The sequence below is a fragment of the Odocoileus virginianus genome, chromosome 1 (genome assembly GCF_023699985.2).
Source record: "Odocoileus virginianus isolate 20LAN1187 ecotype Illinois chromosome 1, Ovbor_1.2, whole genome shotgun sequence".
In the NCBI taxonomy this organism is placed as follows: Eukaryota; Metazoa; Chordata; class Mammalia; order Artiodactyla; family Cervidae; genus Odocoileus; species Odocoileus virginianus.
In genome coordinates this window covers 7,080,533-7,099,026 of record NC_069674.1, presented here as the reverse complement: position 1 = coordinate 7,099,026, position 18,494 = coordinate 7,080,533, and the positions used below count along the sequence as shown (strand labels likewise).

The following is an 18,494-nucleotide window of genomic DNA, read 5'->3' as shown; positions in this document are numbered from 1 at the left end:
TTTTTCTGGTCATCTTTCCAAATTTTAATGTTTGTTGCAAACAAAGCAGATTTATAACCTGACAGAGGTAGAACATTCAACATGTAGGCCCTTGTTTTACAGGAACATTGAGGAGGCAGGGGATTCATAAAGAAGTCAGTCACTGGAACTGCCAGACACTCATTTCTAACTGGAGAAACACAACTTGAAACAAAGAGTCTGATTCAATAAAAAGAACATTTGAGTACGTCGCCTAAGACACAGTCATGTAATTACCTATTGTATGGCATAGTTGTGTAAATGTGTTAAAAAACCATGTGATAAAGGACATACAGAACTGTCTTCAACATTTCCTGTGAGAAATCTGAAACACATTTATGTTTTTAAGAAAGTTACATTTACAGAGACTTCTACAATTGCTAGTATGACTCCACTAAAATGAAACTTAAACTGAAAACTATTTGCCCCAAGAGCATATTAGGAATGTCAGAAAGAAATGATAAATCATCCATGATCTTTTCAAGGCCATTTGCACGATAGAATCAAAACACCACTTTCCCCAAAAGATGACAAAGGGGACTAAGGAAAAAGCCCTCTAGCTTCCTGACAACTTAAAATATGTGAAACAAAAGCTTAATTAAGCAGCCTCAGTCCAAGAGAAACAATACTGTCAGTATTAATATTTACTAAAGGAAAAAAGTCCCAATAAACATTAAATATGCATGGAAGGGAAGGGAGGAGAGCACAGAACTGGAACTCAAGAAACAGGCTGTATTCTCAATCGTGAGCTATGTGACCTGGGGCAATTCACTTCAACCTCTCTGTAACTCCCTTTCCTAACCTCTACAATAAAGAAATTGGATGATGATCTCTAAAGATTCTAAATTCCATTTTTTTGTGTTAGTGTAAAACACAGTAAGAAATTGTCCTATTCCTTGTGAAACATTAGTTTCGACTTTAAGTATCTGGAACCTGAGTTACTGTCACCCCTAGGGATCTTTGAAAGATTTGAAACTAAAGTAAGAGTTGCAACCGTCATTATCGTTTTCTAAACAACTACACTCCCTACAATTGCAATTTATTAATAGCATTATACTCTATGCCCCCATGGGATCTCTTTCCCTTTCTCGGCCGTAATTCCTTCGCCTTTTTCCCATGCTGTATCTGTACCAACAGTACTCCCAGCACACAGACTGAGCTTCAGAGAAACAAACATTCAGAAAGCCCTGGACTGACTGTAAAGTCAGTGGCTATGCATAGGCCTCTTCCATTCATTGATTCAACAAGTTTTCCCAACTAGGGTCATACACCACATGGGTAACAAAGATTTTTTTTAAATCACTTCTCTGCTTCAAGGAACTTAAGTGTCCACGGCTGAGAACACAGATTTCCCTGCACGGCCCCCTCTGGGCAACACACGAACTCGGCTGAGGCTGCAGATTTCAGTCAGTTCGAGCATCCAGGACCGTTGCCTCCTCCTGGCCGGCTTTTCCTCCTGCGACTGCGCACTGCCCCCTCTGCCAGGCTGAGTGGTCGCTGCTCCCAACTGATGACACCTGCAGTCTGCGGAGCCCGAGATCCGGAACGTGGCCGCTGAGCCAACCACCGGCGTGGTGCCGGGCGGGATTCCAGACCTCTGCGGGACGCAAGGTCCCCTTTTCCAAGACCCGGCTGCCGCTACTGCCGCTGGGAACCAGGCTCGAGCGACGCTGGTGGGTGAGAGGGGCGGGGAGGCGGGGCCTGCACCCCTCCGCGCCCGTTGCCCTGACGACACGCAGGCCATCCTGGGAACGTCGCCTTTCTGGTCCGGTTTAGGGACTGGGCTCCCACAGCGCCGCCTGCAGGCAGAAGGAGCCAAGAATCTCCAGAGGCATCCTGGGAGCAAGGTGCCTTCAGCTAGCTGTTCAGTCGCTAAATGCCGTCCAGCTCTTTGCGACCCCAGAGACTGCAGCACGCCAAGCTTCCCTGTCCTTCACTATCTTCCGGAGTTTGCTCAAATTCATGTCCATTGAGTCGGTGATGCTATCTAACCACGCCATCCTCTGCCGCCCCTTCTCCTTTGGCCTTCAGTCTTTCCCAGTAACTGAGTCTTTTCCATTGAGTGGCTCTTTGAATCAGGTGGCCAAAGAAGTGGAGTTTCAGCTTTCGCATCAGTCCTTCCAGTGAATATCCAGGGTTGATTTCCTTTAGGATTAACTGGTTTGATCTCCTAGTAGTCCAAGGGACTCTGTTTGCCACGAAGTGATGTGAACAGAGGTCATGATCTTAGCTTTTTAAATCCTGATGTTCATCCAGTAGGTGTCCATGACTCCCAGGATGTCTTGACTGGGAGTGCTAAAATTTAAACTCTGGCCTCTTTCTCCTTTGATAATTACACAAGGCTGGACCTAAAATTGATAAGCATATAAATCAGGGAGGTGTATCATGTGTAAGGTTGTCCCTTTTATGCCTCAATTTTTTGGTACTCCAAACTACTCCTTGTCCATTAAAAAAACTAATCGGTAGTTGACCTCCTAAAAGACACAGACATTTTTATTTGAACCAACCTGAGGATTATTACAATGGAGACAGTCCTTCAGACAGCTCTGAAGACTGTTTCACCTCTCAGAAGTCAAAACACGGTTATACAGGTTTTTGAGACAAAGGGTTATACATTAAAGTAGTGTAATGACAATTTATATATAGTCCAACAAGGCAACTAGTGGGTTACTGTGACTCCTTAGAGGACAGAGAAAAGAACATTAACTCCTGAGGAGTCACACTGCCGGTGCCAGGAGGAAACTGGGTGGAGATTTTTGGCGAGTTAGGCACTCCGTGTCCTCCAAGGGGATCTAGTTAGTGTGTAATGCAGGTGCACAATGCACTCTAGGCAGTGGAGTAACGGCAGGGGGAGACTGTTTTCTTCTGGCTATGCGGCATGGCATGTGGGATCCTAGTTCCCTGACCAGGTCACCCTGAGCAGTGGCAGCTCAGAGTTCTAACCGATGGAAGGCTAGGAAGTCCCCAGGGCAGAGAGACAATCTGGTTTAAAAATGTTCTTGCCCTGTCTTAAAAATAACTATCTCGTCACCCTCTTCAGGGCTTCCCAGGTGGCTCAGGGATAAAGAGTTTGCCTGTCAATACAGGAGATGCAGGATCAATCCCCTGAAGTAGGAAATAATAACCATCTCCAGTATTCCTGTCTGGAAAATTCCATGGACAGAGGAGCCTGGTGGGCTACAGTCCACCAGGGGTCTCAAAGAGTCAGACATGACTCAGTGACTAAACACCACCACCACCACCAACTGGTTATCTAGCTGATTCTCTCAGACGTTTCAGGTATACAGTCATACGATGCATTCCATAATGTTAATAGCTCAGCAGTGATCTTCTTGATTTTAATGGAAAAAAACTGTTTAAACCATTCTGTCACTTTAATATGATCATTGTTGGGCCAGTCATATTTATTATTCTTCTGTGTGCTGTGTGCTTGTGTGCTTAGTCACTCAGTCGTGTCCAGCTCTTTGGGACCCCATGGACTGCAGCCCGCCAGGCTCCTCTGTCCGTGGGGAGTCTCCAGGCAAGAATACTGGAGTGGGCTGTCACGCCCTCCTCCGGGTGATCTTCCCAACCCAGGGATCGAGCCCATTTGTCTGAGCCACCAGGGAAGCTCACTACCAGAGTGGGCAGCCTCTCCCTTCTCGAAGGGAACGTCCCCACCCAGGGATTGAACCAGGGTCTCCTGCATTGCAGGCAGACTCTTTACCAGCTGAGCTACCAGAGAAGCCCATTCCTTTGTAGAAGACAGAACTTTTCTTTTTTTGGAAGTCACAGATTCCACCAGATTGTGATAGCATTGATTTTTTTTTAGAAATTTTGGGTAGGAAAGGAAGAGAAGTTTTAGAAACTTGTGCTTAAAATAATACCTTCTTTCCCAGAAATCCCTCAACTCTTTAGACACCACTCTGGTATCTTTTTCATTTGTGATGTGGGCAACCTGGAGTACTTGGGTTTAGCTGGGTGGTGCCCTTTTCCTCAACTTCCTCCACAACACTTCCAATTTCTAATAAGATTCAAACACTCTGGATCTTTTACTGTCTCTGAGATCCTCCAATTCCGTACACATTTAACATCTACTTAGTTGTGGCAGGTCTTAGTTGTGGCACACAGGATCTTTAATCTTCACTGTGGCATGCAGGATCTTTAGCTGTGGCATGCGACCTCTTAGTTGCAGCATGTGGGATCTAGTTCCCTGACCAGGGGTCGAACTGAAGCCCCCTGCATTGGGATTGCGGAGTCTTAGCCACTGGACCACCAGGGAAGTCCCAGGTCAAGCCAGTTCTAACAGGCAATATGTGAGAACACCAAACCGGAGGCCCTGGCCTTCAGTCTCCCTCAAAGCTTCTACCTTATCACATCCTCCGCCTTCCCTTTTCCCACAGGGACCCCTCCTCCTCCTCTTCCTCCTGCTCCGTCATCTATATCAGGGCCCCTGACCCTTCTTTCCTCATGCCTGTGAGGCTGGCTTCCCCATGATCACCGCCGACATAACCATGTATCTCTAGTGATTATGTGTGTGCTCAGTTGAGACTAAGTCTGACTCTTATCCAACCTCATGGGTTGTAGCCTGCCAGGCTCCTCTGTCCATGGGATTTTCCAGGCAAGAAGACTGGAGTGGGTTGCCATTTACTCCTCCAGGGGATCTTCCTGACTCAGGTATTGAACCGGCGTCTCTTGCATTGGCAGGCAGATTCCTTATCACTGATCCATCTGAGAATCCCATAAACCTGCCTAAATCATATCACTTCTTAATATTATCTAATATTATTATGTAATATCTAACACAAATTTGTTAGGGTCTGTCACATAGGAGAGTGCGCTAAAATCAATTAAAGATTTATTCTGACTTGAAGTTCTATTTTGTCACTTAAAACTGAAGGCCTAAAAAAAAAAAAAAAAAAAACTGAAGGCCTTGGACTAAGGGCTACTTGGCTGGAGCCGGGGCTATCCTTCAGTAACATTTTCCAAAATTGAGTCCTGCAGAATTCTATGTCCACAGATCACAGTGTTGGGATGGGGGGAGATGGGGGAGAAAGGAATCCCAAGATCAAACAAATTCAGAATATTATAATACATAATGTCTTCCTCTTGAGAATCATAGATTATGTGTATGTAGGAGGAAACTATTTAACTTAAAGTAATCGGCCATGTTATTCTTTTTTTTCCCAGAATATCTTTGGATGCAGTGTTCCAGAGAAAAATCATCTATGAACCATTGCTTTTTTCCCCCATCTTTTTCTTGGCAGTGCCTCAAAGCTTGTGGGATCCTAGCTCCCCCACTAGGGATTGATTTTGGGCCACGGCAACGAGAGCATATGGAATCCTAAACACTGAACCACCAAAAGATTCCCAACCTCCCAATCATTGCTTTATAATAATGTCCATTACAGTCTACTGATGTCTTATTTTCTGTCATCTTGCAGAACTGCAGGTCAGCCATTCTTTTATATGAAACATGAACCCTCTAAAGTCAGGAATTCTTTGGATGGAGTACAAGTCTCTCCCTGAGGTATAAACATTCTATTCTCATGCAACCTGCACAGAATGTGACAAATGGGGTGTTTTCCTGTATTTCTATTTGCATTGTTACTTTGAACGTTTGTTTGAAAACTCTCTACACAGAACTGTTGTTGCCTGTCATGCTTCCTGCTTAGCTTTATTACTCTGTCTTAACTCAAGGCTTTAGTCATCTGCCTAGAAAGTCACTCCTGGAAATCTCATTCACTCTCAGTTTCAAATAGCACCTGTATTCTGGAACTCCCAAACCTACCTCCTGTGTCTCTCTCTTAAATAAATTCTAGTCCGGGGGGAGGGGGGGATAAATTAGGAGTTTGAGATTAATATATACAGCAAAAAGAACCTAATGTATAACACAGGGAACTATATGCAATATTCTGTAGTAACTAATAAGGGAAAAGAATCTCAAAAAAAAAAAAATAGACACACACACACATATATATATGTATGTATAACTGAATCGCTTTGCTGTACACCTGAAACTAACAAATTGTAAATCAACTACACTCCAACTGGGAAAAACAAAACAAAACAAAACACCAAATTCCAGTCCCATATGACTTAGCACCTTCAGTTTTTTCTTCAACCCAGCTTAACCAAATTTTTCTTATGATTATCATCTTTTCCTTAAGGGTAACTATGCATAATCACTGAGGAACCTGCTATGACACTTCAGCATTCACAGCGACACACCCCAATTCGGAGAACTCATTTTATTGCTATTAGCTTCAAATAAATGAATCAAAACCAAATCCAGTATCATTTCAGACCTGCAACAAAATTCACTGGATTGAACCCCCTGCTTATGTCCATACTATGAAGAGAAGAGCTGACATTTAACAGTCATCCCATGCTTTTGAGAACAGTACTGGAGGGCTTTCCTGCTGTCTAAATTCAAGTAGGGATTTCAGAGTTAGCTTATCAGCATGTGGTGGGAAAATGACCCTATAAGATGGTGGGAAGAACAAATACCTCTTTTTATCAATGGGTAAAAAAATATATTAATAGCTGGTGATGTTTTAAATGAGAGAATCTTTGTGGTTTCTCCTATTCCTAACTTGCATTCCATTCTTGCTCTGTCTTACCAGATGTGGGGTTCGGCTGTGGATTCCCAGGCAACACTGACTCGGCTGACCGCTTTGGGTGTCCTCCTTGGCCTCAACTCCAGTCGGCCTCGATCATCGCAAACAGCTGGCTGAGCCTTTTCTTAACGTCAGGCTCTCTGCGGACACGGCAGGATTTCACGTGCACTCGGACGTGTTCGGCCAGTTTCGACTTGTAAATGAAGCCCTTGCCGCAGTCTGCACAGACAAACGGCCGGTCGGGCCGGTGGATGCGCTGGTGCCGGAGCATGTGGCCCCTTTCCCGGAAGTTTTTGTCGCACTCGGGGCAGCGGAAAGGCCTCTCGCCCGTGTGCAGGCCCTGGTGGCTGAGCAGCTGCGCCTTCAAGCGGAAGCGCTTGTCGCACTGGGGACACTGGAAGGGCTTCTCGCCCGTGTGCGTCCGGACGTGCTCCACGAGCTTGGACTGCTTGGCGAAGCCCTTGCCGCACTCGCAGGAGAAGGGCATCGGGCCGCCGTGCAGCAGCTGGTGCGCCTTCAAGTCGGCCTTCACGCGGTAGCTCTTGCCGCAGTCGGGGCACAGGAAGGGCCTCTCGCCCGTGTGCAGCCGCCGGTGGCTCCGCAGCTGCCCCTGGAGGCGGAAGCGGCGGCCGCAGTCCGGGCAGCCGAAGGGCCGCTCGCCGCTGTGCACGCGGAAGTGCTCAGCCAGCTTGGACGGCCGCGTGAAGCCCCGGCCGCACTCGGCGCATTGGAAGGGCCGCTCGCGGCTGTGCGTGCGCTCGTGCGCCTTCAGGATGCCCTTAAGGCGGAAGCTCTTGCCACATTCCGCACAGCCGAAGGGCCGCTCGCCGCTGTGCACCCGCAGGTGCTCACGCAGCTTGCACGGATGGGCGAAGCCGCGGCCACACTCGCCACACGCCAGCGGCCTCTCAGCGCCGTGCCGCAGCCCGTGGGCCCGCAGCGGGCTCCTCAGGCGAAAGCCCAGGCCGCACTCCGGACCTGGGCAGGGCGGCTCGTGCGAGTGCGGCTGCCAGTGCAGCCGCAGCCGCCGGCACTGGCGGAAGGCCCGACCGCACTCAGCGCACCGGCAAGGCTGCTCTGCGCGGTGCACATGGGTGTGGTCGGAGACCCCGCACCGCCGGGAGGGACGCCGGCGGCACGCGCCACAGGAGGACGGCCTCTCCCCACTGGGGCCAGGCTCGAGGGCCTCCGGGTCTCCAGCCCAGAGGCCACACACCTGACCAGCCAGGTTCGAGCTCGGAGGGAGCTCGGCCTGCTCGGAGGCTGCCCCGGCGCCCTCTCTCGGAGAGACTGGCCTCTCCACGCCCGGGGGCCCCCGGGAGGCACTGTCCTCGCAACCGGGGCACGGGGAAGGCAGTGGTGGTGTCAGGCGGCAGCCGCACGTCTCTTCACGTTCGAGGCCTAGCGGGTGGCTCTCCTCAGCCCCGACCGCCAGGGGGCTAAGCAAGGGCGGCTTCCGACGGAAGCCCCGCCCACATCCGAGGCAGCGGAAGTGAGTCTGGCTCCGAGGCTGCTCTGCCTCGGGTTGTTTGCTGAGTTGTTTCCAGGCCTTTGAGTGGCTTCCCTGGTGCTGCTTTAAGAGGTTCTCATTCCAAACGCTTTCTCCACAGAAGGCACAAGACTGCTGGAGGCCCTCCCCTGAGGCAGTTTCCTGGAAACCTGGGAGACCCAGGTCTCTGGGGCTTGCGATTCTGTCTCTTTGGGCGGGTTCCCTGGAGCTGTGGACCCCTGGGAGTAGAGGCCGAGTGTTATGTCTCTGTGGGTTCACGAGGGCGACGGCTTGGTCAGGCCTGAAGGAAACATCTTCACTTTTTCCTGATAAGGGTTCAGAGGAACGGTGGCTCTGAAGAGGATCTACTTGGAAATGGTAATGAGCTTCTTCTGAACTCACAGCTTGTTGGTTTCCTGAAACTGAAAACAAGATTCAGTCAGTATCCCAGCCTGTGTCGTGGCTAAGGCTTTTGTGGTCAGTGGTGGTAACCTGAGGTGGCCCAGGAGCCCAACTTCCATTGAACTAAACCAGCAGCTCCTTTCAGTGGGGGGCAATTTCATGACCAGGAGAGTCATGAGTCTTAGCTTAGGACTAAACTGAACGGACCTATCTTAGAATACTATTGAAAAGAGGACACTTAGGTCACAAGTGTAGGGCCTAGGCTCTGGCATCAGACCGGGTTCAAATCCTGTCTGTTCACTGTGCTGCTTTTGTCAAGCTAATCTCCGGCTTCAGTTCCTTATCCTATAGAAATGGAAACAGCAACACGTAACTGTTATGAGGACTGTATGAATTAATGTATGTAAAGTGCTTAGTGTGGGCTTGGAATGCTGCAGGTACTCTACATGTTCACCATTATTATGACCTGGGGACCACCAGTCTTGTCCCATTTGGATGTGCAGACGTTCCTGGTTCAAAATATAATGATGGTAATGTTCCTGGCAGCATTAAGCCCTGGCTAACACTATGGCTGGGCTTCCCAAGTGGCTCAGTGGTAAAGAGCCCGCTTACCAATACAGGAGATGTAGGTTTGATCCCTGGGTAGGGAAGATCCCCTGGAGAAAGAAACAACAACCCACTCCAGGGTTCTTGCCTGGAAAGTCTCATGGACAGAGGAGCCTGGTGGGCTACAGTCCTCGGGGTCACAGAAAAGTCGTACACAGCTTAGAGACTAAACACCACCACTGTGGTTATGTGTAATCCATGAGCTGTCCTAAGACCAGCCGTTCCTCCCTCCTCACCTCTATTCCTATCAATCTTGTAAAAAGGTTTCTTAGAAGGGCTGATAACAGATGGTAAAAAGTGAAATAATTTGTGAGCAAAACTCTTTATTCTCCTGAAAGAAGCAGCTAAAAAGTAAATTATTGACAAGATTTCTTGGAATGATGTTCCCATTTGACTTTCTCTTTCCTTACTCTGTTAAAAGAATCTGCCTGCAATGCAGAAGACCTCAGTTCAGTTCCCTGGTCAGGAAGATCCACTGGCGAAGAGATAGGCTATCCACTCCAGTATTCTTGGGCTTCCTTCATGGCTCAGCTGGTAAAGAATCTGCCTGCAATGCAGGAGACCTGGATTCGATCCCTGGGTTGGGAAGATCCCCTGCAGAAGGGAAAGGCTACCCACTCCAGTATTCTGGCCTGGAGAATTCCATGGACTATATAGTCCATGGGGTCGTAAAAAGTTGGACACACCTGAGTAACTCACTTTTTCCTTTCTCTAATACTGACTGTTAAGAATCCCAAAATCTTAGACTCTCTTACCATGACAAGAAACAAAGGAGTTGCCGATTCCCACTGCCTGAAGAATAGTGCATATTTGCTGAGCTCTTACTGTGTTGCCAGGTATCATGTTAACAGTCTACATATATCAATTCATTTAATCCTATAATGTAGGTACTTAAATCTTCATAGGTCAAGTGAAAGTTGCTCAGTCGTGTCTGACTCTTTGTGACCCCATGGACTTACAGTCCATGGAATTCTCCAGGCCAGAATACTGGAATGGGTAGCCATTCCCTTCTCCAGGGGATCTTCCCAATCCAGGGATCAAACCCTGGTCTCTCGCATTGCAGGTGGATTCTTTACCATCTGAGCCACCAGGAGAGGATGAATGACTTGCCCAGGTTACCTGGAAAAGGCAAGACCCAGACTCAGGATCCAGAACCCATACTCCTAGCTACTGTGCTTTACTGCCTTTCTCTGGACTATACCAGATGTTAAGCCTCAGTTCAGTCAAACCAGAAGGCAACGTCAAAGAACTGGAACTAAGAAATGTGAATATGCTGTCTTAAGGACATAGCCTTAAGAAATCACTTTAAAACTCACCTGAAAATGGCTGTCCCTCAATAACTGGATCAAAATGCAAATCAGCAGAGGAGCAAATTATGCTTCTTGATTCCTGTGATTCTCCCCATTTCTTAAAGAGCTCTTTCCCCTGCTCAATCCAGGATATTAGTTCTGGTTTGGGAAGTCCATTATCTGTACAGAAAAGTCAAACAGAGTAGTTTGGTTTCCTTCAGCACTAAATTTAGAAGCACAGTAAGTTGTTTTTAAATTTCCTAAATCTACTCCTGGTAAAATATATGAGAAGAGATGTTTGAAAAATAGAGTATAGGTTTACACAAAGAGAAGCAAAACTACCCACATTTTGTAATACTGCTTCCTAACTGACTGGGACCTTTAGATGAGTTGTATGTTCAATTTCATTTTGGTTCCTATAGAGCTAGCAATACTGCATTGTGTCATGGGTTTATTAAAACTCACCAGTAGTGTGCTTTGAGAATGCTGGAACAACACCTGAGACAACTGGCAATATCTTGGGAATACAGGGTACACAAAAATAAGAACGACAATGACTATTCTAGGAGATTTCAATGTAGGCAGCTTCATCTAAAACATTCTCTGAGGAGTACTTTCGGTAACATTACAATCACAACCTAAAACAGTTGAGTTCTGCTAGAATAGAAGGGGTTGCAATGAATGAACAAATGAAAACAGTTACAAGATTCTCTGCTATATGACCCTGGACCCCTGGAAGAAAAGTTTACTCTATTTTCAAAACTTTCTTTTGATTTTTTATAAATATATATATTTAAAAGAACCAAAAGTATGCTTTATGGATTGCTAAAGGGAGATTAGCAGAAGGTTCAGATCAGAGAAAGAGGATAAGCTGGGTAATGCTTTAGGAGAATGTCGGAGAAGAATCATGTACTCATGGAAACTGATCACACTGTGCCAGATTCCTCACTAGCCCTCTGAAATCTGACTTCAACCCCAAATTAATTCCAAGGCTCCTCTCATGATAAAAGGAATCACTATCTTTTTTCAAATCCAGATACCTATTCTCAGTCTTCATCTGGGTTGAACTCTCTGCATCTTTGAAAATAAAACTATCTTCCTAAAAAAAATAAGAAACAAATCCATGTATAACCATGTCAAAAAGAATAGAATACTATAATACATTTAATAAAAGAAAATAAGACAATAAAAATCATAAAGTGTTGAAAGTAATTCTAAAAAGTCCTAAATAAATGAAATGAAAAGATTGGAAGACTTGGTATTGTTAAGATGACAATATTCTCCAAACCCCATCTGCTTTTTCTTTTTTGGTAGAAACTGACAAACTGATAGTAAAGCAATGGTAATTAAAACAGTGTGGTACTGGCATAAGGCTAGACATAGAGATCAAAGAAGCAGAATTGAGAATCCAGAAATAAACTGCCATTTTTATGGTCAACTGGTTTTCCAAAGGCTGTCAAGATAATTCAATGGGGGAAAAGCAGGCTTTCCAAAAAACGGTGTTGGGACAACTGGATATTTATACGTGGAAGAAGTTGGATCACTACCTCACACCATGTAAAACAATTTAACTCAAAACTAATCAAAGGGGAATAAAAAGGATCAAAAGCCTAAATATAAGCCCTAAAACTATAAAATTCTTAGAAGGAAACATAGGAGCGAATCTTTGTGACTTTGGATTTGGCAATGGTTTCTTAGGTATGACACCAAAAGCTCAAGCAACGAAAGAAAAGAATAAACTGGACTTCATGAAAACTTAAAACTTCTGTGCTTCAAGGACACCATCAAAAAACAGACAACCCAAGAACTAGCAGAAATATCTGCAAATCGCGTATGTGTTGTGGGTCCAGTATTCAGAAGAAACAGAGAACTCTCATATCCCAACAGTAAAAAAAAAAAAAAAAAAACTTTAAGAACAGGCCAAGTATTAATATTTGAATTAACATTTCTCCAAAGAAGATATACAACGTAAAGATGCTCAACATGATTAACCATTTAGGAAATGCAAACCAAACACACAATGATACACCACTTCACATCATTTGATCTTGATGCTTGGAACATTTCTTTTTGGGTGGCACCGTATTCATGACCCGATTATTTTTCTATCTCTATAAATTCAATTAACTGGTTCCTCAGTAACAATGAAAACAATGTAATAACTTGGATTAATGTTTTAGGAACACTCCATAAAAACTAGAAAGCTTGATTATGGTAATGAGACAGAATATAAGTATTAGAAATGCTGCAATATAAAAGAAGTGGTCTGGTTGGCAGATGTTGGCAGGAGAAGAAGAGGGAATATAAGAGAACTAATTATCTTATAGACTGAAGGGATCAAGAGATATAAAGTTGATGAAACATGATCTAGAAATCTATCATTTAAATTATAAAGATAGCAAATAGAGGCACTAAAAAACTATCAAAATTTGGGAAGAAGGAGACAGAAGAAAGATACACAGTAAGGAGTTAATGCTGTCTAAACTAGATAAACTAAGAAATACAGGTGTAAGCATGATAAGACTAGAGGGAACCAAAGTAAGAACTAATACAGAAATGATTAAAAGTGATTGCCTTTGAGGAATGAACTGAGTGGGGGGCAGGAGTGGGATGAGAGTGAAGCAAGAGACTTTTACCATTCATTATGACTTTTAAAAAAAAATCATATTTAATAATAAAATTATAAAGACTAAGCAAAAAGACTAAAAGGAACACCATAAGAACAACTACACAGAAACAACTGCAGTTAAACACCTTAGTGTGGGAAAAAAAAACAAAACACCTTAGTGTGTATAGCCTTCTGAAATCACATTGTAGAGAAAGATAACATTAGCTTTCCTGAGGCATATGGACATCACTGTAAAAGCTGACAGGTAGGAACATTGTCCTGGAGGAACTGGCAGCCCACTCCAGTATTCTTGCCTGGAAAATCCCATGAACAGAGGAGTCCAGCTACAGTCCATGGGGTCGCAGAGTCGGACACAACTGACCACAGCACACACACACACACAGAAGAACATCATAGGTTAAAGATACACAGGGTAGTTTATGGATATGAGTAAGGCATGTGTCCATGTGGAAAATCATGGCAACCTCTGAGTATACAGTGATTAAAAGTCCTGACATATGTTCAGTCATCTCTGACCACTTTATATTACACGCTGTCATAAGTATTCTCATGTAGCAACATACACCCTTAAGTAAGGGTTAGGAATACTTACAGATATTAACGAAAGTCTCTGGGTAAAAGTGCCTTTCTGAGTTAATTTCTGAGAAATCTGGCGAACTGAGAAACAGGAGTTATCAAGTGACTGAGACCCCTAACAGGAGCTAATTCCATACCTTAGCCACAGTTAAAGACTTCTTACCTAGAGAAAGGAGAATCTCATAATTGGCTCTCATTACTTGCTTGTAAAGCTCCTTCTGCCATGCCTCTAGATTCTGCCATTCTTGCTCTGAGAAATAAATGGCCACATCCTCAAAAGTCAGAGGTAACTGAAATTATAATACATATACAGTCATCAGTTCAGTTGTTCAGTCATGTCAGAGTCTTTGTGACCCCACGGACTGCAGCACACCAGGCTTATAGTCATAATTGCTTCAAAACCCTACTTCCTTGTCATCAATTTAAGAGTTTCGTAGTGAACAGTGTTTTTGTCTGTTAGGCAGCTTCTCCCTTGGGAAGAGCTCCTCCCCCTACTCCCATCATGTGGTTCTGTTTGGTGACCACAACCACCCCTTCCACTTGTTTCTCTATGCTTGGTCCAGCTACGAATGCTTATGTATAAAATAGAATTCCTTCATTTTTCCTTTAAACAAAAATGGGAACAAATCACTGTGTAACTTCTTTCAATGTCATCTTCCTAGGTCAATTTATATAGGCAAAATCAGGTTATTCTAATAAATTGCATTACTATATTATTATAAATATATTATTATAGCATTATTAATAAATAGTTGCATTATTCATGGATACACATACCCCACTGATGACATCTATTTTCCATTTCCTTTATAAATTACCAACAATGCTCTGATATGCTTCTTTATATATGAGCGGTTTTACTTCTGTGGGAAAAGGCTAAAAATGAGAACTACTAAATCAAAGGATAGAAATGCCTTCTATTTACAAGATATCACTAGAATCCAGCACTTCCAAAAAGAATCCAGCACCTAACCCTTGCTAATATAAAGAGACATTTTCGTAAAGAGCCCCTTTGGAATGCCTTGTAGGGCCCACTTAAGAAAGAAATGTAGTTATTGTTTTTGGCTGTGCTGGGTCTTGGTGGCTGCATGGGCCTTTTCTCGAGTTGCGGTGAACGGGAGCTGCTCTAGTTGTGGTGCTTGGCCCCCTCCTTGTGGTGGCTCCTCTCGTGGCGCACAGGCCCTAGGGTGCTCAGGCTGCAGTAGTTGTGGTTCCTGAGATCTACAGCGAAGGCTCAGTAGTTGTAGCGCACTGGCTTAGTTGCTCCATGAAATGTGAGCTCTTCCTGGACCAGGGATTGAACCTGTGTCTCCTGCATTGGCAAGTGGATTCTTTACCACTGAGCCACCAGCCAAGTCCAAGAAGAGACATTTCTTTACACCTTTGCCAGCACAGGACATTTTTAAATTTTGCTTGTTTATTTATTGCCCTATGTGACAGGTAAAAAATTGTATTTCATTGTTTTAACTTGCATTCATTTGTGAGACTTTGCAACCTTATTTCATATTTTGGGGGGGTTCCCCACATATCTTTGTGCATGTCTGCACTCATCCTTGGCTCAACATTTTAGTGGGCTTTTATCATCTGAATTAACTTTCATACATTAGTGTTAATAGATGACTTGGAAGACTGACCCTATTCTAAAATTATAAAAGATATTTTATAAAAGATATTCTGAAATCTTCATAATGTTTTTTATGACTTTATTAGAATGAAATCTTTTTCCATCTGGGACTTACTTTTATATGTATCATAACAAGAAGGGACAGAATTCTTTTTCCAAAGAGATATTCAGCTGTCACAAAACATACTGACTAGTCTATTTGTTTACCACGGATTTGGGATCAATTTTTCATAAACTAGTTTTCCATTTATAGTTGGTTATATTTTTGTTACACTGGTGATTCTGTCTATTCTTGCTCTAATACTGAACTGTTTAATTCTTACATCTTTATCAAATGATTTGCCATTTAAAGGGATATGGCCATCTACCACCACCTAGATCCTGATCTTTTATATTTAATTGGAGGATACTTGCTTTACAATGTTGTGATTTCTGGTGTACAACATCAAAAGTCAGTCATATATATGTGTGTGTATGTGTGTGTGTATGTGTGTATATATGTATAGCCTCCCTCTTGAGCCTCACTCCCATTCCCCCCCTTTTCTTAAAGGAAACTGTCTTGACTTTTGTATATTTTCTCTTCTAAATAAACAGAGAAAATATTTTGTCAAAGTTATACAAATACTATTGGGATTCTAATGGGAATATACTAAATATATGAATTAACTTTATCAAACTGGATCTCTAAATTTTGAGATCTTCCCATCCAGAAACATATCTTTTATTTACCTAGATATTTTGTGTTAGTAAAACTTAATGTTTTCTTTATATAGATCTTATTAAGTCTTGCCAGATTCATTCCTAGGGATTTGAGAGTTCTGGTTGCTACTATGAGAACTGAACCGAGTAGGAGTATACAAAGTGCACACATGCATCCCCTTAGCACCTTCTAGCTGCCTTAGATTTAGATTACCCTGTGGTGAGCGCCACCTATTCCCAAGTGGTGTGACAACCTTCCCTTTGAGTTCAGATAACGCTCCTTCACTACCACCCAGTAACTATAAAGCTCCACCCCTTCTTATACCCACTTTCACAGGCAAACTTCAGATCAAGGAGTAATTTTGACTTTCAAGTCTTATTATTTAAGAAACACATTTCATCAAGCTAAAATACTTCTGATGGGTCTGGGCAAAGTCAATAGAAAATCTGGAAAAAATTTATCCTTTGAGGTGCCACAAAGAACATTCATGATTCACGAAAAGAAGTCAAAATATTGACATTAACAGGAGTTTGGAAGAAGTTGATTCCAGCCATCATGGATGACTTTGAGGGGTTCAAGATTTCAGCGGAGGCAGTAACTGCAGATGTGGTGGACACAGAAAGAGAACTAGAATTCAGAGTGGAGGCTGAAGGTATGACTGAAATGCTGCAAACTTGTGATAAAAGTTTAACAAATGAGTAGAGGCTTCTTATGGATGAGCAAAGACAGCAGTTTCTCCATTTGGAATCTACTCCTGCTGAAGATGCCATTTAGATTGTTAAAAATGACAAGAAAGGATTTAGAATATCATAAACCTAGCTGATAAAGCAGTGGCAAGGTTCAAGAAGACTCACTTGAATTTTGAAAGTGCTACCTCGGGTAAAATGCTATTAAACAGCATTACATGCCACAGAGAACTCATTCCTGAAAGGAAGAGTCAATCCATCCCGCAAACCGCACTGCTATCTTAAGAACTGCCAGTCATGCCAACCTTTAGTAACTACCACCCGGATCAGTCAGCATCCATCAACATGGAGTAAGACCCTCTCAACAGCTGTAAGATTACAACTTCCTAGAGGCTCAGATGATGGTTAGGATTTTTAGCCATAGAGTATTTTTAATTAAAGGCTGTAGGTTGCTTTTTAAGACATAATGCTGCTGCACACTCAACAGACTATAGTGTAAACATAACTTTTATACGCCCTTGGAAACCAAACAAAGAAAAAGACTTCCTTTATTGTGATATTTGCTTTATTGAAGCAGTTCTAAACCAAACCCAAAATATCCCTGAGGTATGTCTGCACTTATAATTTTCACTATAAATGTGTTGCATATCTTTTGCATATTTAGGAATCACAGTTTTTGCTGAGATTATTATATTTTTCAGTTTTGTTGTTCTTGTTATCTTTTGCTTTGCTAAGGTCTTCAACAATACCTTAGAAGTAATGATCTCATGAATTCATTTAGTAATCAACTATAGCCTTATGAAATGTGTTTCTTAAGCAGTAAGACTTGAAAGCCGAAATTACTCCTCCATCTGAAACTTGCTTGTGGAACTAGGTGTAAAAACGCTCAATACGTAAGCTTATAAAATACAGAAAGACATAAAACCTCGATTTCAATAAAACACTAAATAAATAATGTATATACTACTTAGGTCTTTATATTCGACCTCTATTCTTTCCAACGTGTCCTCCTTCCTTCTTACACTCCACACACACTTCAACACATTAGGGTTTAATTCTGACCCTGCCAGATATCATTTCAACCATTCAGAATCTAAACTTAAAAAAAAACCATTTATTCTAAATGTAACTATAATGTAAAACTAATTGAACTTTTAACACCCAGCGCTGGCCCCACACGAATTTTGATGCCTTCCCTCGTCTGGCCCCATGACTCACGGGCGCCCACGGCCCAAACTCTCCAGTTTCACGCTCGGCTTTGTTCAGGGTTTGGCCACGGAGGAGCCGAAATCACCAGCTCCGTCCAGGGTCCAGTCCCCACGCCGGGCGTCTTGCGCGAGCCTCAGACCCCGCCCACCTATCCGCTCCGCGTCCGCCTCGCGAGGACCCCAAGACGCCGACCCACCGAGCCGGAACCCCGAGGACCCTCCCTGAGGCCGGGTCTGAGCGTCCGCGCGGGGGGAGCCCGTCTTACCGGAGCCGGCTCGGCCATGGGCCCTTGCCGTCCCACTAGGCGCCCGACCAGGGCAACCGCCTAGCCAAGCCCCCGGCGGCCTTGCGCTCCGCGCAGACCCGCAGGCCCGGCCCGGGCGCGGTGCACCCTGGAACTCGCAGGCACCTCCGCCCCACAGCGCCCCCTGCGGCCGGGAGGAGCGGGAGCCGCCCATTCTGCGCGCACCTGGCATCTGGTGCAAGCTGGGTGACCTGTCCTGGCAGTGTGTTGGGAGAGCCAGGGGAGGGACACCGAGACGGAAAGGGGGTGCGGGGCGGCGGGGGGTTAGGAATGCAGCGTCAACTGCAAATGGAAGGAGAGGAGACTTGCTCTTTAATGAGATGGATACAATGAGAGTTAGTGCAGGGGTTTGATTCCTCTCCA

General features: G+C 44.3%; 1 protein-coding gene across 3 annotated transcripts; it reads right to left on the bottom strand.

Moving 5' to 3' along the window:
* ZNF786 (zinc finger protein 786) lies at window positions 1–18,207 on the bottom strand. 3 transcript variants are annotated; one of them, XR_011485269.1, is made up of 5 exons: window positions 18,093–18,207; window positions 13,772–13,898; window positions 10,431–10,583; window positions 6,621–8,528; window positions 1–2,366 (listed from the first exon to the last, which is right to left on the bottom strand). XR_011485269.1 is itself a non-coding variant. In XM_070460180.1 (4 exons), the coding sequence occupies exons 1-4, from the start codon at window positions 18,108–18,110 to the stop codon at window positions 6,694–6,696; spliced, it is 2,133 nt and encodes a 710-aa protein (XP_070316281.1). In that variant the 5' UTR covers window positions 18,111–18,207; the 3' UTR covers window positions 6,234–6,693. The 3 variants fall into 3 exon arrangements, 2 of the variants coding, with proteins under 2 accessions (XP_070316281.1, XP_070316319.1); XM_070460180.1 differs by lacking the exon at window positions 1–2,366 and having other exon boundaries at window positions 6,234–8,528; XM_070460218.1 differs by lacking the exons at window positions 1–2,366; window positions 18,093–18,207 and adding an exon at window positions 17,837–17,979 and having other exon boundaries at window positions 6,234–8,528.
* Between the last annotated feature and the right edge of the window lie 287 nt (window positions 18,208–18,494).